Here is a 20619-nt window from a genome sequence, read left to right on the forward strand (position 1 = left end):
AAACCAATGTCAGGCTCAAGAGCTTAGGCATTGCCGCCAAATCCGAAGTTTTTTGGTATGGCATAACCACCAGACCAAAGGCTCTTGGGTATGACATGGCCAAAAAACCCAAGTTATTTGGGTCTGGCATGGTTGGCAGCATAGTTTTAAAACCAGGACCGGCCCGGCGGGTCGACCTGGGACCCGGCCGACCCGGGCATGGAACCGGTCTGGGTCTTGGTAAAAACCCGCTTGGGAGTTGGCCCGGCGAAACCCGGTCGACCCGGCGGGTCAACCCGGAACCCAGGCGACCTGGGTAAACCCGGCTGAGACCCGACCTCTTTTTTTTATATACATGGATGCGAAACGGTGTAGTTTTTTACTCTCATTTTCTATTGCTACATTTTCTCAGAAACCAAACTGAGGATATCAAACAGAGCAGAGGATTTCAAAGTAAATCAGGAAACATTTAAGTACCAATCATTTAATAAAAATATATCTTCACACCAAGAGAAAGAAATTGTAAAGCCCTTAAATTTCAATTCAAAGAAAACGAAAAGAAGAAAAAATCATAATTTTAAACAGGCATGAAAAATATATAAAATCTCTTTTTGAGAATCAAAAACTCTGTTTCTTATGACAAAATCATTTTCTTGGAATATCTAAGAAGATATTGCCCCTCTAGATTTGCTCACAACGTTCCTATCATCCGTGTATCAACTCAACCAGAGAGCTCACCTCAACTTCTATATTCACAAAAAAAAGAGTTCCTTTTCTTTTTCTTCTTCTTCTTCTTCGCAGCTAGAGAGACAAAGGGAGAGTCTTCTTCTTGGGTGATCCGTGTATATGAGAGGGGAGTTCAGAGTTGGAATATAAATGAAGGGATAGATATATGCCACGTTATGAAATGTTAGAAAAGTGGTTAGTGTTGATTATTACTGTGTGAATTTTGATTTTCCCAATACTCCTTTCATTAATTGTTTCATTAATTGTTTTAATTTAATTTAATTAAAGTGGAGGTAAGTGGATGGAGCTGGGAGGAGAATTTAAAGAAAGGGAGGCGCCTAAATAAATGCTAGCATTTAATGCTTTGACTTAATACTGACATGTGAGTTTTCATGGAGGGTGAGGATGCTTTGTAGACCTCTGGTTCAGTAAATGACAGACAAAAAAATAAGTTTCAAACTTTATTTGAAATTTGCAAGTTTTGAATAAGTTTGGTTTTTTTTTGGGTTGACCCGGGTTAACCCGGGTCAACCCATCTAACCCGTGACCCGATCATTAGACCGGGTCGATCACCGGGTCGGGTTTCAAAACTATGGTTGGCAGGCTCAGGCGCTTGGCTCATGTCATACCTAGGCATTGAGTTAAAAATATATATAATTACAAAAGAGGAAAAAAAAAGAGAAGAAAGATTTTTTATTGAAGGAATAACAAATTCATAAACATAAAAAATAAATTATTTCCATGCGAAAATATGATTTGAATTTTTAGATCTAAAATGTGAAATTAGATTTTGTTTGATGATTTGTTGTTTATAAATAATTTATGAACTTAGATTTTCGTTTAAGATACTTCAAGGATAGTTTAAATATATTTTTTAGAAAAAAATAAAAAAAAAATATAAGTCTCAACATTTTAATTATCACTTGCTCAAACCAAAGTCGTTTGAGCTGGCATAACCGTCAGACTCAAGTCGTTTGGGTCTCGCATGCTTGCCAGACCCAGGTGCGAGTCTAGTATGGACCCAGGTATGCGAGTCTGGCAAACTATACCAAACCCAAGGTGTGTTGGTCTAGCCTTAAGTCCGGCAGTCATGCCTGACCTAAGGTGCTTAGGTCTGAAAGTCATGCATGATCTGACAAACAACAGACAAATAAGACAATTATACAATTTAGTTGCTAGGAGAGAGAAAATAAAGAAAAAACACAAACAATCAATCACAGACGGTAATCCAATTATTATCTGTCTACATACGTCACACCATGTGAAGAGAGCACAACTGCGCTTCAAGTGAGACAATGGATGGCTAAATTTGGCTATCGGGAAGCATCACACACGCCTTCTTAGTTCAGTGATGAGTTTGTTTTTAAGAGAATGATGGTTATGCTGGCTAACAAGAGTCTATTTTATGATGTTAGCCTTAGCTTTTTGAAGGAGACTATAACAAATAAAGACGGAAGACCTTTTTGGATACAGAGCTAGGACCAAATATTATGTGAACTAGTATATTGGCCCGCGCTTCACATCGGGTCAATATCAATTTTTTTAAAATATAAAAAAATATTAAAAGTATAAAGAATTTTTTAAGTGTGTTGCGTTTAGCTGTCATGCCAGACCCAAACAACTTGGATCTGGCAGTCATTATAGACTCAAGCATGTTGGGTCTGACACCCAAGTAATTTAGGTCTTGCTTGTTTGTCAGACTCAAGTAAACATGGGTCCAACATACTTTTTTAAATTTAAAAATAATAAAACCAATTCCAGGCCAATAGCCTAGGCATTATCGTCAGATCCGAAGTTTTTGGATATGACATGGCCGCCAGACCTAAAGCTCTTGGGTTTGACATGGCCAAAAGACCCAATTTGTTTGGGTCTAGCATGGCTAGCAGGTCTAGGCACTTAGGTCATGCCAGACCTAAGCATTGAGTTAAAAAAAAATATAATTACAAAAGAGGAAAAAAAAAGAAAAAAAGAAGATAGATTTTTTATTGAAGGGATAACAAATTCATAAATATAAAAAATAAATTATTTCAACACGAAAATATAATTTGAATTTTTAGATCTAAAATGTTAAATTAGATTTTTTGTTTTATGTTTTGTTGTTTATAAATAATTTATGAACTTGGATTTTTTTTAGGATACTTCAAGGATAGTTTAAATATTTTTTTAAAATAAAAAAAATTATAAGTCTCAACATTTTAATTATCACCTGCTCAAGTTGTTTGGGCTGGCATAACTGCCAAATTCAAGTCGCTTGGGTCTCACATGTTTACCAAACCCAGGCGCAGGTTTGGCATAGACCCAGGTACGCAAGTCTAGCAAGCTATACCAGACCCAAGGTGCGTTGGTCTAGCCTTAGGTCCGGCAGCCATGCCTGACCCAAGGTGCTTAGGTCTGAAAGTCGTGTATGATCTGAGAAACAACAGACAAATTGAACAATTATACACTTTAGTTACTATGAGAGAGAAAAGAAAGAAAAAACACAAACAATCGATCACTGACAGTAATCTAATCATTATCTGTCTACACACGCCACACCATGTGAAGAGAGCGCAACTGCGGTTCAAGTGAAACGATGGATGGCTAAATTTGGCTATGGGAAAGCATCACGCGCGCCTTCTTAATGGCACGAGCATCACCCACTCACAGAGGAAGGAAAAAAAAAGCTAAAGAAACGTCTCGCGAAAAGATAAAAAATTAAAAGTAAAACTATTATTTAATCCACAGTGATTTCTTCATACCATTTAACTTTTATTATAATGACTTTTGTTGTGTTCTAATTTTATATTTTTATGACTAATAGTTGTCATGGGTTTATTTAGGATTTACAACTAAGATGATAATTTCAATTATAAATGAAAATTAAGGGGAAAACTATAACACCTAAATTGTAAATCTTTAATAATTTTTGTTGTAACCCAATTTTGGATTCACCAAGATTTTCTCGAATGATATTTTATTTCTATTATTATTTATAAAAATCCAAAAAAAATATAGAAAAAGTTTAAAATTCAAAAATATATTTTTCTTGAGTCGACCGCATCTTTCCATCAAAACCGAGTCCACCGGGTCAATACGGGTCAAACCATGTCGACCAGGGTAAAAAATAAATTTCAGGCCGTTTTGGGTCAAAACCGTCATTTCCGGTTAAAACCGAGTCCACCAAGTCAATACGGGTCAAACCATGTCGACCAGGGTAAAAAATGAGTTTCGGGCCGTTTCGGGTCAAAACCGTTATTTTTGGTCAAAATCGAGTCCATCGAGTCAATACGGGTCAAACCATGTCGACCAGGGTAAAAAATGAGTTTCGGGCCGTTTCGGGTCAAAACCATCATTTCCAACCAAAACTGAGTCCACCGGGTCAATACGGGTCAAACCATGTCGACCAGGGTAAAAAATGAGTTTCGGGCTGTTTCGGGTCAAAACCATCATTTCCAACCAAAACCGAGTCCACCGGGTCAATACGGGTCAAACCATGTCGACTAGGGTAAAAAATGAGTTTCGAGCTGTTTCGGGTCAAAAACCATCATTTTCAACCAAAACCCGGTTCACTGGGTTGATACCCATCAAAAGTTTTTTTTCACAATGCTTCAACATAATTTTCGGTCATTAAAATGGATTTTTAGTGGTTGAATCATGTTTTTTCTAATACTAAATAGAGTTTTTAATTTTACCTATATAAATATATATTATTATACATAATAAAATAAAATCAAATCAAATCAAATAAAAAAATTAGCAAACGGCGCAACGCGTTGCGCCGAAAGCAAATGGTGATTAAACAAATGCCGAAAGCAAACAGTGATTTAAAAAATAAGATTTGTAGAAATTTAAAGATTTACATGTCCCCTGTGAGTGGCTATAAATAGCCAGTGACAGTTCGCCAAAGGGGGAGGAAAAAAAAAAGAAAGAAAAAAAAAAGAGAAGAAAAAAAGAAAGAGAAAAAAAAACTGTTATATTTTTTTTAGTTTTTCTTCACGTAGGATATTGTTTAAAAAAAAAACAATTTGAAAAATACCAAATATATCCCGACACATCTTAGCCTTTGAAATATTCCAAGATTTGATCCCGTTGCGCCATGTCATCCGGTGTACCGAGCTTTCGGTGCACCGCGCCACACCAGATCAAGGCTCCGCTCATCCGGACCGTCCGATCAACCTGCAGATCCAGCCAATCACAGCTGTAGGATCAGTTCAACTGCGATCTAACGGTTCACAGCCTTCAGCTGCACCGTTGCACCATGCGCTCGTTCACACCGTAGCACTTCTCAGACTCCCTCTCTCCTCTCGCCGGCGACGCTCTCTCTCTCATCCGATCTCCACTTTCCGGCCGTCTCCTGCTTCCGCACCACCACAGAAAGGTTTCTCCCCTGCTGTAAAGAAAAACCCGGTGGTTTTCAGCGTTTTCTCCGCCTCATCTGGTCGGAAAAAGGCCGCAATTTTCGTCGGCCACCGAAGCTTCAAGTCGTCGATTCTCCTTCTTCAGCCATCAACGGCCATCGAGACCACCACCATCAGAATCCTCATCTGTGCCACACGCGCCGCCAGTGGCATTTTTGTAATTTTCGGAGAACTTCGAGGGTATTTCAGTATTTTACCTATACAGTGACACTCAGGTAATTTTTTGGGTTTCAACTGGTATTTTTGATATTTTTTATATATAAATGATTGTAAATTTTCTTGCATGTTGTAAAAAAAATACAAAAACCAAAGTCGACACGTCTCTTTTTTAAAAGGACCGATGTCAAAAATGTAAATACCAAATATGGATTATTTCCATTATTTCTTTTGGTAACCCAGACGTAATTCTCCTTTTTAGGGTTAAAACGTCAATTTTTAGACGAGTCTCCTAATTTTTAGGGACTGGTGTCATTTTTAACGCGTCTCCTATTATTAGGGACCGACGTTAACCATTTGAAAAAAACAAATTACCAATAAACCCACAATATAATGGATTATATCCATTATTTCTTTTGGTAACCCAGATGTAACTCTCCTTTTTAGGGACAAACGTCAATATTTTAGACGAGTCTCCTAATTTTTAGGGACTGATGTCATTTTTAACGTGTCTTCTATTTTTAGGGACCGACGTTAATCATTTAAAAATAATTACAAATAAGCCCAAAATATAATAGCATTTGAATCAAATAAAAAACACACAAGTAAGGGTAACCTTTCTTTTGAAAGGATGTTTTAAGGGTGGTGTCTACCTTCCCTTAATCATAACTAACCTCGTACCCGAATCTCTGGGACCAGTGTCTAATTTGGGATTTCTAGTTTCCTCAAATTACTAGATGGTGACTCCAATAAAATTTTTATTCCCCCAATTGAGAAAAAACCCTTTTTGTTAAATAAATAAAAAAGCGGGAGCCGTCGCCCGACGTCGTGTATCGACAATTTTAATGCTTTTTTTTTGGACAATAACTAATGATAGTAAACCAAATTAAACATGGAAAGTAAGTTGAAAATAATTATATAAACAATAGGACATAAATTATAACTTATAAAAAAGTTAATATGCAAAGTATTCTTACACTTAAACTATATGATGCTTTTAGTAATTTTCCTTTTATAATTATTTTTGGTGAATAATATCTTCATAAAATCTATATCATTTCTTTTGACAAATTCTACTAATATTAAAGGAAAAAAAACATATTTTTAACCAAGACTTTCTTACTCCTATCTATAACATTAATTTCAATTCACTTCCATGTAATAAAAAAAATTCAAATAAAAGGAATATAAATACTATATTATTCATTATTATAAAAGTTAATAATGTATAAAATAAAATTTTTATTCGCTTTTCAAAGTTCAAATATTTTTAAAATTATTAAAGATTTACATAATTATTAACTTTAAAATTAATCAAAAAATATATAAACAGGTTCAAACACCTATATTAATAAAAAGAAGTTTTATTTACATAATTTATTTATTTTTATTATATAAATAGATTGATTTGTAGAAGAAGCTTTCAAACAAACAAATTTATAAATCTTGTATAGATATTGTGATTTAAAAAAAAACATTAATTAGTAGCTCAACTTTATCATGGAGTTGCATTTATTTTCTCAAGTCTTTTAACAGTTTTCAGTCATAAATAACAATAAAGAAACATACGAAGAACAAGACTTTGATTCTAGCTTCCAAGTATCTATTCTGAGACTTGCCTTGTAATTTCCGATTCTTTGATTACAACTTGAAAAGTCTCTAATTACCAAGAAAAACTCCCACCTCCACCTCCAAAGCCAACCCCAAAAAGTCTTCCTTTGCAGCAAAATGTACTTCCCAAGCCTTTGATCTCAAAACACATTTTTTATCTTCTTATCTATACTGGGTCTCTGTTTTTTGATCTGCTTATACCTTTTTCATTTCACTTTGAACCCTTAAGGGGTTCCTTTTTCTCTCTGGTTTTACGCATGGCTCTTGCACGTTTTGATCTCTAATTTGTGTTGATTTGATCTCCAGAAGAAGAATAAGGAGCTCTGTATGCTTCAATCTCAGCGTTGAAGACTATTTTTGAGGTTTTTGACACCTGCTTGCCGTTTACTTCAGTTTATCTATCTGTTCCCAATCTGTTTGAGCTTCAAGTTTTGATCTTTCTTCTCTACATAGTACATAGCTATCTTAGAGATGTTGTAGCTTTAATGAGATAGATGTAGTTGATATATTTTGTGATTGCATTATGGCTGCAAATTGTAAGAATCCTCGCCCCAAAGCTGGGGCTTATCGCAGATTTTTATCTCTAGTTTTAGTTACTTTGATAGGGGTTTTGCTGCTGGTTGTTCTTCTTGGAACAAATTCAGTGTCCAATTTTGTGTCACAGTCTCCGAATGAATCATCGGTTAAGGATTTGAGACCTAGGTATAACTATTCAGATTATAGATTAATTCCCAATCTCCCCAAACAGAGTGAGTTATCAATTCAATTGGAAAAGCTTAACCAGTTGCGTCCGAGGAATACAGATCTATATCCGAAGTTAGCTAAGAATCATATAATCATTGTCCTATATGTTCATAATAGGCCCCAGTATCTCAAAGTGGTTGTGGAGAGCTTGTCAAAGGTAGTGGGGATAAGTGAGACTCTACTTATTGTTAGCCATGATGGGTACTTTGAAGAAATGAACAAGATTGTGGAGGGTATCAATTTTTGCCAAGTGAAGCAGATATTTGCCCCGTATTCACCCCATGTTTTTCCTGATAGTTTCCCTGGTGTTTCCCCCAACGACTGTAAAGATAAGGATGATGCAGCAAAGAAACATTGTGTTGGGAATCCTGATCAATATGGGAACCACCGATCACCGAAGATAGTGTCATTAAAGCATCATTGGTGGTGGATGATGAATACAGTATGGGATGGGCTAAAGGAGACAGAGGGGCATACTGGCCATATTCTTTTCATAGAGGAGGATCACTTCATTTTTCCTAATGCATACCGCAACTTGCAGAAACTAGCTGCATTGAAGCCTAAGTTATGTCCAGATTGTTATGCTGCAAATTTAGCACCTTCTGATGTGAATTCAAGAGGGGAAAATTGGGATTGTTTAATTGCTGAGCGGATGGGAAATGTCGGATACTCCTTCAATCGGACGGTTTGGAGAAAAATTCATACGAAGGCCAGAGAATTTTGCTTATTTGATGAATACAATTGGGATATAACAATGTGGGCAACAGTCTATCCTTCTTTTGGCGGTCCTGTTTACACGCTACGAGGGCCAAAAACTAGCGCAGTTCATTTTGGCAAGTGTGGTTTGCATCAGGGTCATGGGGAAAAAGGTGTTTGCATTGATAATGGTGCAGTGAATATTGCTGTAGAAGATGTGGATAAGGTGGTCAACATCAATTCAAAATGGGAAGTGCGGTTCTCTGAGAATCAGCCAGGGTATAAAGCTGGTTTCAAGGGCTGGGGTGGCTGGGGAGATGAGAGAGACCGTGCACTGTGCTTGAAATTTGCTGAGATGCATCACTTCACAAGCACTGATTCTGTTCTGTCATCTGATGATTGAGTTTATGGCATTTTGAGTTCCATGGTTGTAACTGGTGAGGTCTATTTTAGTTTATTGAGCAATTTAAAGGGAAGTACTAGAAAATATCATATGTTTGTATTATCATACGATGTTGTGCTGAACTCACGACGTAGCTTTAATGAAATCTGGTTTTTGCACTTTCTATAGTCTGTTTTGCTAAAACTTTGTCAAGCATTTTCTAATTCTAAAATCATCTGGAAGAAAGCGGTCAGAATTCGGCAGAATATAGAGCATTATCTATATGTTGATGTTAATTATTGTGCCTTTCTTGGTGGACTAATAGCAGTCATTTATTTATTTATTTTTGTCTATATGATAGAAATACATCTGCACTCACATTACAGATATTTCTGTGTTTGCAGAGTTTTATGCAAATGCTATATATATATATATATATATATATATATGAAAGTTCTTTTTGTTTTCCTTGTGTGTGTATTTGCATCTCCTTCGTTTTAAATGCTTGAAGTGGATGACTACTTGAGTTGCATTCCTTAAAAGACTCTTGATTAATAAAAAGAAACTTCACATGGTACTTGCTTGTGGATTAGTGTGTATGATTTAGATATTAATTTCTAATTGGTCGCCCTTCATTTGAGAAATGACTTGAATAGCTTTCCATCTTTTCTTCAACGGTCGTCCCAAATTAAATTTATGGTTCTTTCAGATAGATGACTGGCATTTTAGGATGACTAATCGTTAGGTGGGCAATGAACGAGGCAATGGTACTCTTTTAAACAAGGATCGATCGAGCATTCTTAAGGTTCCTTGTACATCTTGCTTGTACATAACTTGAGGAAGGATTGAGTTACACAGTATGCTAATCAAGTGTAACTCCGTGGTTTTTATATACAAGAAGGAATTACAAGGAGTAAGGCATTGTACTTCTAGAATAGAGTTAGAACTTCGAGGTTGGTCTAGCAAACACATATGATGTCTATGATTTAGATTTGTTTCTTTTGAAATATTGTGAAAGCAATTTCTTCTTCAACTAAGTAGAAAGTTTGAACGAAAGAAATATTAAAGAGCTGCCTGGCAAGCCATTTCTTGAAATTCAGAAGGTTCATAAACTTCTTACTTGACTCCTGAAGTTACAATCCATAATGGTTTTGACTGTCGATTAATGAAGTTGGAGCCAGATGTGTTTCTTTTTTTCCGATCACCTAAATTACAAGGTGACTGAAAATTTGTAGGGATGAGAATTCTACCGCTAATAACATTAATTATGGTGCTTGGAGCTTGATACGAGGGTCTGTTTTGTGGCATGAATTTATAAAGCAGAATCTTTGTTTAGATTAGACACTCCTAAGCAACAAGATTCGCATTGATTGAGTTGATATGGTTCATAGTTTTGAAGCCTATTTTGGTTCTTATGATGCGCAGCACTGGCAGAGAACTTTTGTTCTCCAGTATTTAAGCTCGTCAAGTGATGAGGTGACCTATTTTGCATCTGGCAATATTTGAGAGACGAGTGTTGCAAGGAACTTTAGATTTTCAGCTATAGTTTACCATCCTTGTCAATTTTGCGAAGAGAAAGCTGAAGCCTATATAGAGTGTTGGTAAGGCGCGACCTATGGGGTAATATATCAATTGTCCCAGGAACCCATGTTGTTAGGGAGGAGAATGCCTCTTCAAGTTATTTATTTGGCCCTATGCCCATCAGAGTTGAGCTTCTTGTTTCTAGCAGACAAGTCTGGTATTTGTCATCATACGTTCCAAATACTTTGTTAATTATCATGAGAGGAAAGAATTGACTGGGTTGTGTACAATTATGAAATCCTTTCTCTTTTGGAAAAGTCAAGTTTGTTCGTGAGAGCATCCAAGAAAGGTTTTGAAATGCGAGGAGTTTTTAGTTTGAAGAAAGATGTTAAAATAGGTGTTTAAGGTGGATTAACCACCATTTTCTTCGTGTTTATCTTGACGTGTAAAGTTTTGGCAGAAAGATGTTAAAATAGGTGTTTAAGGTGGATTTAACAATTATATCTAGAATAATGTGATAACAGGAGAATTTGTATGAATGAATATCTTCAGCACACACCAGAGTCAGGGGTATGTCTGGGATTGTTTTTCCCCTGGATTTCTCAAGGTTTTGTGCTTTCTACTCCTGTAAGATTGGAATGCCGAGCGGGTCCAGCCCAGGTGCTGCAGAAAACAAGCTGTGCGCAATGGACCTAGTCCTATCAACAAAGGCAACTCATGAGTAATGGTATGTTCATGAGATGGACTGGCACTGGTAGAAATAAAATAGCATCATAATTGTGGACTGAGGGAGCTTCCGTACACAACTTGCAGTCTAGTTGCGGTCAAGAAGAGACTTGATAAAAGAAAAAAACGTGATATTTGAATAACTGATATGAAGATGTCGTGAAAATCAAAGTTGGTTGATATTTTTCCACACCATAGTCGTACTTGGTAACAGAGGTGGGAGAAAATTAGCAGATAAGCTTTCTTGACAGTTCCTTCAGCATATTTTCTACACCATCGAATGAGTAGCAGCAGTTAAGTTTGAAGGTGGGTGTTTCCTTTGACGGGCAGTGACTAAACTAAAATCATCAAAATTGTGTGGGAAGATCCCAATTAACTTGGTTTAATACTGTTGTTAGGTCTGCTGTCCCAACAGTGAGATACCACAGTTTTCAACGTTTCGTCATCATAAGCCTGTCCTCAAGCTCGAACTGGCCGCCTCCCTGTATCTTAATTTCTTCCATTAAACCTTTGAAATATAGCATCCTAACAAAATAACAATCCGTTCTTATCAACTTCTTTACAATTTAATTAGCTAATTCTCTAGTCTTCTCCTCTTATATATATGCATAGAGAGAGACACACACACACACCTGCTTGTAGAACCTGCCTTGCCTACGAAGATTGCACTCTCTAAATTAATATGAGTTCTCAAGCACTGACACGAACCAGGGCTCACCAACCATGTGCTGCTTGTAGAATGCTACGAAGGAGATGCGACAGCAATTGCATGCTCGCCCCATATTTTCCAGGTGATGAAGCTGAGAAATTTTTTGGGGTTCATAAGGTGTTTGGTGCCAGCAATGTTATCAGAATGATTCAGGTTGAACATCACATATACTTGTCACTCGCTAGCTTTGTTCTGCAGTTTAGTAAGTAGTCTAGTCATGAAATTACTTGTTATTCTCACCAGTTTAAGTTTCCTAGAGGAACGTTCCTTATTTTGATCCTCTACCTTGTTACAACTTTCTGTTTCTCTTCATCACTGTTTACAGCCTAGTCCACTGGATGAATCACAGTTCACCTGGTATCACCAGGTTAAAACAAATAAATCTGCTTAATCATCTCCCATCTCATTCGCAAGTACCTAAGATACTTAAAAGTTTTAAAGGCTATTTTAGGGCATCACGAATTCATGGTCATCTAAGTGAAGTAACACGATATATACATATATACCCTTGTGTTTTTATCTGTCCAGATGGTGGAGGAATCAAAAAAAGAAGATGCTGTTAAAGCAATCATCTATGAAGCAACATCAAGGCTCAGAGATCCTGTATATGGAACTGCTGGAACAATATTCCACCTGCAAAGGATGGTTGAAGAACTCAAGATGCAGGTCGAGTCCATGAGAGCTCAAGTTGTTCAGCTGCAAGAACAAAGAAACCAGTTGTTGGGCATTCTGATGAACGTCCGTCACTTTGATTCCACCTCCTCGGTTCATGACAGCAAGTTTGATGGTGGCAATTTCATGTTGGATGAAGATTCAATGGCTTATGATCCCATGACATTTTTCACAGAAAATGACTGGACTTTCTGATGGCAAATAAAGAGTCCCAGTAATGTAGTATTAAACATTTTCTTTCATTCAGCTAGATCTCAGGAAAAATCTTTTAGCACTGTATTAGGAGTATTAAATTAAGAAAATGGGTTTTAAAAGTTATGAGGAAATTTATGGGAGCATATATTGAGACTTGGTGTGCACTAAGAAACAAGAACATTACTTGAAAAGAAATTAAAGAGGGAATTAAAAAACAAACCCCACCAGCCTAACTAATGCTGCCAGTGCCTAACTAATGCTGATCTATGTCCCATCTAAAGAGAATTGTATTAATTAACAAACAGCTTAGAGAATTTTAATGTAACCATAGACAAAATTTACTGTACATTGCTGCAATAAAATTATTTATTTGTTCTTGAGTTGTAAAAATAAGCTCAGGTTTTTTTGGTCTTTTTTGTTTTGATTTTGATTTTTTGAATTTTTGATTTTTGATTTTTTTTCTTGGTTCTTTTATTAAATTTTTTTATTTTAATTTCATCATTTAATCAAAGTTTTTTTAGTTTTATTTTTTTCTAGTTTAACCCCCATTCTTTTGATTTTTTTTTCTTTTTTGTTAAAGTTATTTTTCAATTTAATTTAACCTTCCAATTAAAAATTTTAATTTGTCCTCCAATTAATATTTTTTTTCACCCTTATTTTCTTTAGATCCTTTAATGTAATTGATTTTTTTACTAGTTTCATCTTTCGACATTTATGTTTTTTTTTTCCTTTTCTTTTCTCTCCCTTTAAAAGTACTGGTTAGTCCTCTTTATTTTTGGTATTTTGATTTTAGTCCTTATTCTTTTTATTTTTAATTTTAGTTATTGACCCTCTTACAAAAATTTTATTTGTTTTCAATTTAGTTATTCAATTATAATTTGTTCCATATTATTTGTTTTTTAACTTTTTTTTCTTTGGCTCTTCTATAGTTTTATTATCATTCAATTTCATCCTTCAATCCAACTTCATATTATCTTATTTTTTTTAATTTGGTCCTCATCCTTTTAGTTTTTTTTCTTTTGTTAAAGTTTTTTTTTTCAATTTAACCCTCCAATAAAAAAAATTAGATTGCCCTCTAATTTATTTTTTATTTTGGTTTCACCCTCATTCTTTTAATTATAATTTTTTTTAGACAATTTTGAGTAGTTGATTTTTTTTTTCTCAGTTTCATCTTTCAGCGTTTGATTCGCTGGGAATTGTACTTCACGGTTTTCCATTCATAGTGCTTTTAATCTAATGACCTGAGTCACAAGTTTAAAAACTTAACACGGGTTGATTTTTTTTTTTGCTTATTTGTTTTTTCAATTTCATCGTTCAGCATTAGTATTTAAAAGAAAAACGATTAGCTTTGTAGTTTTCTTCAAAAACAATTATCAAATTATCTTTTTCTCATGACCTGAGCCATAAGTTTTTTGTGTTAACCTGGGTTGACTCGCTTATTATTACCTAGGTTACATGTTTATCATGCTAACTCGGGTTGACTTGAGCCAAGTATTTTTTTTTGTTCATTTTTTTATCTAATTCTGTATTTCCATTGGTTTTTTTTTCCAAGTTATCATGGTCTTTGATTTTTATAAATATTTTATTCCTTACTATCTATGTCTATTTTTTATCATCTAATTAAAATAAAACCAACTTATTATACCTAATTGGACCTGTAACCCAAGTCGTTTGTTTTTCTTATTTTTTTAATGCGCTTACGGCACCTAGACTATCATTTCCTTTTTCTTATTTTTTTTATTTTGGTTCTGGTTTTTATTTTAATTAATACATTTTCTTAACATTTCTTTTTTGAAAAATAATGTTTTTAATTTATTTATCAATTAATATCCTTCCTTTATAATTATTAATATCTTTACATAGATGAAATTTATTTTTAAAAATAAAAATATTTATTTTATTTTATTTTGTCTAGAATTACACAAAATAACATCATTTTGAATAAACCAAATATTTTTGTCAAAACACACCGATTCATTTAAAATGAAACAACGTAATTTTGATAACCCTATGTTAATTAGGATTTGAATTTTACTTTTTTAATTTCATATTTCAATTTTTTGAATTGATTCTGATTTTAAGAATCAATTTAATTTTTTAGCGCTTTTTCAACATGGTTCCTAGTCTACATATTTTTAATTGTCTTTAATTAACCTTCAAACTTTCAATTTTTTCAAATTCACCCCTATTTTTAACCAAATTTAGTCCTTGAATATGTGCGCCTTTTGCATATAGATCTTTGGTCTTGAAGTTTTTAAACATAGCCTATAATTGAGCCCCTAACTTTGATTTTCTTGCAATTTCACCCTTGATTTCATTCTATTAAGCTTGTAAAAGTTAAATTTGGTCCTTCAAAATTCCAATCTTCTCAATTAAACCTAACTTAGGCTTTCAAATTTAATTTTTCACCAATTAAGTCCTTACTCTTAATTAATTCTTAAACTTAATTAAATTTTTATTCAGGCTCATGATTAAATCAAATCAACTATTAAAAATCTAATTAAGTCCTCAAACTAAATTTTTATTAAAATTCATTTGATATTCATTTAAATTAAACTTGAATCTTCATTGTCCTTCATATAGAGGTCCTTCAAGGTGCGATTGAGTTTTCAATTTCATCAAAGATTCATTTTGGTTTCTTCATCTTTCATTTATTCATTTAAATCTTTTTTCAGCATGTCCTTCCAACCACGTCGCTTCTTCTTCTTTTTTTAAAAAAGAGACAATTTTAAGGGAACCTAAAATCAGGTTATGACTATCAACATTGTGGTCATTAATTCTTTGAATAAGATTTCAAAACTCAATTCACATTGGCTAAGAATCTCATAATCAATACTATTTTAAAATAAATGGAATATTTTCTCTAATTCACTTAGATGATAAATTATCTCGTGATTACTTAAATATCTTCAAATAGTTTATATTATATTGAATATCTTCTCGTTTGTTATCCTTGATTAGGACAACATATGGTCAAAATCAAAGCAGTTATTCCCTATATAAGATAACTTAGTAATCTCAATTCTAAAAATTACTTACATAACTATCACATGAGCCTTCCCATAGAAATAAATGATCTCTTCATATAAAATTGTTTTGCGAGTTAGTTCAGTGTATATGTCATATAACAAGCACCTGCATATTAGCTCCAGATATCTTTCATACCTTAGTTTTTTCCATCATAATTGATCCTCATTCTTTTGATTTTTATTTTTTTTACTTTGGTAAAATTTTTAAATTAATTTTTTTAGTTCATTTTTTAACATTAAATTGGTTGGGAATTGAACTTCTTAATTGAGTTTGAGTGTAGAATTTCATGAAATATGAGTTTAAGAGATTAACCCAAGTTTAGAAGATTCACCTAAGTTTTTTTTTTAAGCTCATGTTCTTTCAGTTTCATCCTTCAATATTTATTTAATTAGAGATTGAGCTCTGATTTTTTTTTCTTTCTATAGAATTTTTCACTAATTTTAAAAATGACTCGGGTTATCTCGGGTCTTATTATTTGTTGTTCTTTGTTAAATTTAGTTTTTTTTTAATAAATTTTATTTTTGAATTAAATTAAATATGAAGATAGGATGCTCATTTCATGATTTTTTTTTTGTGAGCTTTTCGAGTTGTTGCTCTGATAACGCTTGTGGTCTCTTTCAGTGTTGTTATACAACCTTTTATAATGGCGTTATAACAATTTTTATGAGCTTTTTTTGGTGGTGGGGCAATGTTCATGACGGAGCAACATTCAGTCTCCAACATGTTTTTTTTTCTTCTTCTCCAAAGTATGATACTAACAACTTATTTTTTTTATAATTAATTATTTTTTAACTTTATTTATTATCAATACTTTTTAAATATATTATTAAATAAACCGAGTTTATGAAACTCGGTTAAGTCAATGACTCAAACCTCATACTTTTTTTTAAAAAAAAAACTATTCATCTCGCTTGAATATTTTTGTATTTTATGATGTTATAAAACACCTAACTCGATACACGGAGTACTAAGGGTCACTTATATAGTGATTTCACTAACCATGGAATTCAATGACTTCTAGGCTTACAAAATGGTTAGAGTTGTGTCAAAGCCCATTCAGGCCCACTTAATTCTGACGTGGCCCATAAACTAGGTTACTAGAAGTTTAACAAATTGGGCCCTAATATTTTTTTTTAGGAAAATTGAGCCTTGAGACAAACAATTCATTCTTTGTGTAGCATTATTATATTTTTGCAGAGAGAGAAACAGCAAAAAGGATGTGAAGTGAACTACTGAAAAACTAAAAGGGTTTTGTAATAAAAATAAATTACTTCTATTTTATTTCGATAATTCATGAATTCTCCATATCATCATCATCATCAGCAATATCAGTAAGTAATTTCTGTTTAGTAAGTATGTTTAGGTAAATGTTTAGTACTAATTTCTGTTATTAAATTATACTGTTAATTGTCTTGTCCCCTACTCTCTCTTTTTTCTTGTTCTTGTCACTGTCCTGTAATTCAGAACTGATTGTATTTGCATCACTACATTGTGAAAAATTCTGCGAATTCAGCATCGGTTTTGGAGGGATTCATTGTGTCTACTGGGTACGTGCTATTTGTTGCAATTTTTTTTCCTGTTCTGTTACGTGGAAGAAATAAAAAAAAATTTGGGGCTTTCTCCTCGGATTTGTTTGTTTCAGTGATAAATTTCACTTTCTGTCGTGGAATCGGTCACTGCAGTGGATTTTTGTTTAATTTTAGGTGAATTTTTATTTATTGATTGATTAATCAGCTTGAATTCAAACTGTTAGCTTTGACGTGAATAGGGTCTGTTTTGTTTTCGTCAAAATATATGTGTCTAATTTTGTTTTCGTTTTTCCCTTTCTTTATCTGTTATGCAGAAAATGGAATGTATGTGGTGTGTGATGGATTTTTCTATGTTTTCCTTTTAACTGTGATTTTTTGAGCAGTTGCCCTAACTCCAGAATATAATAAGTTTGTGCCCGGCAGCAGTTTTGATTTTTTATTTGATATTGAAAACTATGTCAAGCGTACAGGGGGGGCTTTATTCTGTGTTCTTGGTGGAGCGGTCTGATTCTGATACAGTCCTGGCCTTCCACTGTTTTACTTAAAGAGGCACTGACACAACCTGCTAGCTTGAATTGATTTTGCTGCAGTTAATCATAAGCTTCTTCTTCAACCACGCATTTAAGTAGTTTGGTTTTAAGATTCGGCTTTCAATTTTTGAAACTTGCTCTTAAGTTGGATGAATAGAGAGAGCAAGAATACGTTTATCTTATTTCTAGATGTTTCTTTCAATTGACAAAAGATTTAAGAACTGAAATAGAATGTAGCAATTTACTTTCTTTTTTCTTTTTTTAAGTTTTAATCTTCAGAATTTTGAATTGCAGTACTTTTTATCCTTCTCTTGCATTCATTCAGAAACCAACCGAAGGCTAAGGAACTGAAAGTTGAAATATTTTTTTGCCACTGGTGAATGAAGCCATCAAATAACATATGGATTCGGCGCCAGCAGTGCCCATGTGGAGATTGGAAGTGTTATATTAAGTATGAGGGAGATGATCAGACTTCAGCAAGCTCTCAGCTAGGAAGGAGTGAGACAACATCAACAGAATTAGTCTTCACTCCTTACGTGGGTCAAATTTTCAAAAGTGATGATGATGCTTTTGAATACTACTCCAATTTTGCTCGGAAGAATGGGTTTTCAATTAGGAAAGCACGGTCGACTGAAAGCCAACATTTAGGGATATACAGACGAGATTTTGTTTGTTATCGTTCTGGATTTAATCAACCACGGAAAAAGGCAAATGTGGAGCATCCCCGAGATCGGAAATCAATACGATGTGGATGTGATGCAAAATTGTATTTGACAAAGGAAATTGTTGATGGTCTTGCCCAATGGTATGTCTCACAGTTTAGCAATGTTCATAACCATGAACTGCTGGAAGATGACCAAGTGCGTTTGCTACCTGCATATCGTAAAATACAGGAGGCTGATCAAGAGAGGATTCTTCTGCTATCCAAAGCAGGGTTTCCTATTAATCGGATAGTGAAGGTGTTGGAGTTGGAAAAAGGAGTTCAACCTGGACATTTTCCCTTTATAGAGAAGGATGTTAGGAACTTTGTTCGGACTTGTAAAAAGACTGTTCAAGAAAATGATGCTTTGCTCACTGAGAAGAGAGAGAATGATACATTGGAACTCCTTGAGGCCTGCAAGTCTGTGGCTGAAAGGGATCCAGATTTTGCTTATGATTATACCACAGATGAAAATCAAAAGGTTGAAAATATTGCATGGTTGTATGGGGATTCTGTTCGTGCATATACGTTGTATGGCGATGTAGTTACTTTCGACACCACATATCGTTCTATTACCTACGGCTTGCTCCTAGGAGTTTGGTTTGGCATGGATAACCATGGAAATGCAATTTTGTATGGATGTGTTTTGCTGCAAGATGAAAGTTCTCATTCTTTCACATGGGCTTTACAGGTTTGTGGAAAAGAATTCGTGTAATCATTCTGTCCCATCTTCATGTCCTTTTTATGATTTTCTTCTTTTGAACAGACTTTTGTCCGCTTTATAAAAGGAAGACATCCACAGACAATTGTAACAGATATGGAGTTGGCCCTTAGGGATGCCATAGCAATGGAGTTGCCAAATACAAAACATGTTGTATGTATATGGCACGTTCTATCTAAGTTATCCAGCTGGTTATCTTTTCCCCTTGGATCGCGGTATGAAGATTTTAAAGCTGAGTTTGACCTCTTGTGTCATGAGGGAAATGTAGAAGACTTCGAACATAAATGGAATCTTTTGGTTGCCAGATTTGAACTTGTTACAGATAAGCATATGGCTCTACTCTTTTCATATCGAGGATTTTGGTCAATTTCCTACATTAGAGGTTCATTTCTGGCTCGCACAATGGCACCTGAGTTTTCACAGTCTCTGCACACATTCCTGAAAAGAATCTTGGGTGGACAAACATGTCTGCAAGCATTTTTTGAGCAGGTATACGGGTCAGTTGTCTCAAAGATTTTCTTATCAAGTTTCTGTTATTTGAGAGACTGCATTTTGGATTTTGTTTGTGGGTCTTGCAGATTGGTCTTGCTGCAACCGTTGGAAATCAAACCAGAGATGGGACGCGGTATATGCATATCAAGACATGCTTGCCAATTGAAGAACATGCACGCAGTGTGCTTACACCTTATGCCTTTAATGTGTTGCAGCATGAAATTGTATTGTCGTTGCAATATGCTATACAAGAAATGGCAGATGGATCATATCTTGTCCAGCACTTCAAGAAAATGGATGGCGAATGTTTAGTAATTTGGATGCCAGAAGATGAGCAAATTCACTGTTCTTGCAAGGAATTTGAACATTCGGGAATATTATGTAGGCACTCTCTTAGACTGCTTGAGGTGAAAAACTACTTTCAGCTCCCAGAAAGATATTTTCCCCTTCGCTGGCGACGGGATCAATCACTGGTTCCTATGGATGATCAAAATGCTCAAAGCAACAACGATGAGTGTGCTCAAGCCTTCCATGCTCTTGCTGAAGCTCTATTGACAGAGTCCTTGATATCGAAGGAACGTTTTAATCATGTTCAAAGAGAAATTACGGGGCTCCTTGCTGAAGTTAGAAGTATGCCAGTGGCTGAAGAATTATCTCTGAATATACCCCCTAACAATGTCAGTGAAACGTAGTTTTGTTGATGTAGCAAACAGTGGTACATGACTGCAGTTAGAATTTCATTCAAATTGTTGGATATATTTGGACAAGGGAACAAAAAAACAAAAAACAAAAGTGTTGAAAGCATAGAAAAGATAGTTACTGTCGATTTTAATATGCCTATGGATTTTAGCAATCAAAATGGAGGTGGTGAAAAACGCCTTTTTTGCCCTACTGTTCTCTTGAATTTCACCCAAATATGTGAGGGGTTTTTCTACCGTGTCTTTAACCAAAGGCACTGGTTTCGTCGCTGTTGAAACTTAAAAAGGGTTGAACCAGACATGAAATAACCGGTTGAATATTATGTGATTGCATGGATTTTTTTTTAGTTTGGAGGGCTAGGCAGAATTGTATGGTTTACGGTGGGATTAGGGAGGGAAGAGCCA

At 34.6% G+C, this 20619-nt stretch overlaps 3 protein-coding genes across 8 annotated transcripts; all 3 read left to right on the forward strand.

Moving 5' to 3' along the window:
• The first annotated feature begins 6790 nt into the window (after positions 1 to 6790).
• LOC133682764 (alpha-1,6-mannosyl-glycoprotein 2-beta-N-acetylglucosaminyltransferase) lies at positions 6791 to 8875 on the forward strand. The gene has a single exon (XM_062106278.1). It carries the CDS (start codon positions 7393 to 7395, stop codon positions 8710 to 8712), a length of 1320 nt encoding a protein of 439 aa, XP_061962262.1. The 5' UTR covers positions 6791 to 7392; the 3' UTR covers positions 8713 to 8875.
• Positions 8876 to 9209: 334 nt separating this feature from the next.
• Positions 9210 to 12628, forward strand: LOC133681491 (LOB domain-containing protein 1-like). Its single transcript, XM_062104540.1, has 2 exons — positions 9210 to 11800; positions 12176 to 12628. Exons 1-2 carry the CDS (start codon positions 11621 to 11623, stop codon positions 12512 to 12514), a joined length of 519 nt encoding a protein of 172 aa, XP_061960524.1. The 5' UTR covers positions 9210 to 11620; the 3' UTR covers positions 12515 to 12628.
• A 4098-nt stretch (positions 12629 to 16726) lies between these two features.
• Positions 16727 to 20405, forward strand: LOC133682724 (putative protein FAR1-RELATED SEQUENCE 10). 6 transcript variants are annotated; one of them, XM_062106224.1, is made up of 5 exons: positions 16727 to 16875; positions 17058 to 17091; positions 17929 to 18994; positions 19070 to 19513; positions 19603 to 20405. In XM_062106224.1, the coding sequence occupies exons 3-5, from the start codon at positions 17984 to 17986 to the stop codon at positions 20206 to 20208; spliced, it is 2061 nt and encodes a 686-aa protein (XP_061962208.1). In that variant the 5' UTR covers positions 16727 to 16875; positions 17058 to 17091; positions 17929 to 17983; the 3' UTR covers positions 20209 to 20405. The 6 variants fall into 6 exon arrangements, with proteins under 6 accessions (XP_061962208.1, XP_061962205.1, XP_061962203.1 ...); XM_062106221.1 differs by having other exon boundaries at positions 16727 to 17091; positions 17898 to 18994; XM_062106219.1 differs by having other exon boundaries at positions 16727 to 17091.
• The last annotated feature ends 214 nt before the right edge of the window (positions 20406 to 20619 follow it).

The sequence above is a fragment of the Populus nigra genome, chromosome 2, assembly GCF_951802175.1.
Source record: "Populus nigra chromosome 2, ddPopNigr1.1, whole genome shotgun sequence".
Taxonomy (NCBI): domain Eukaryota; kingdom Viridiplantae; phylum Streptophyta; class Magnoliopsida; order Malpighiales; family Salicaceae; genus Populus; species Populus nigra.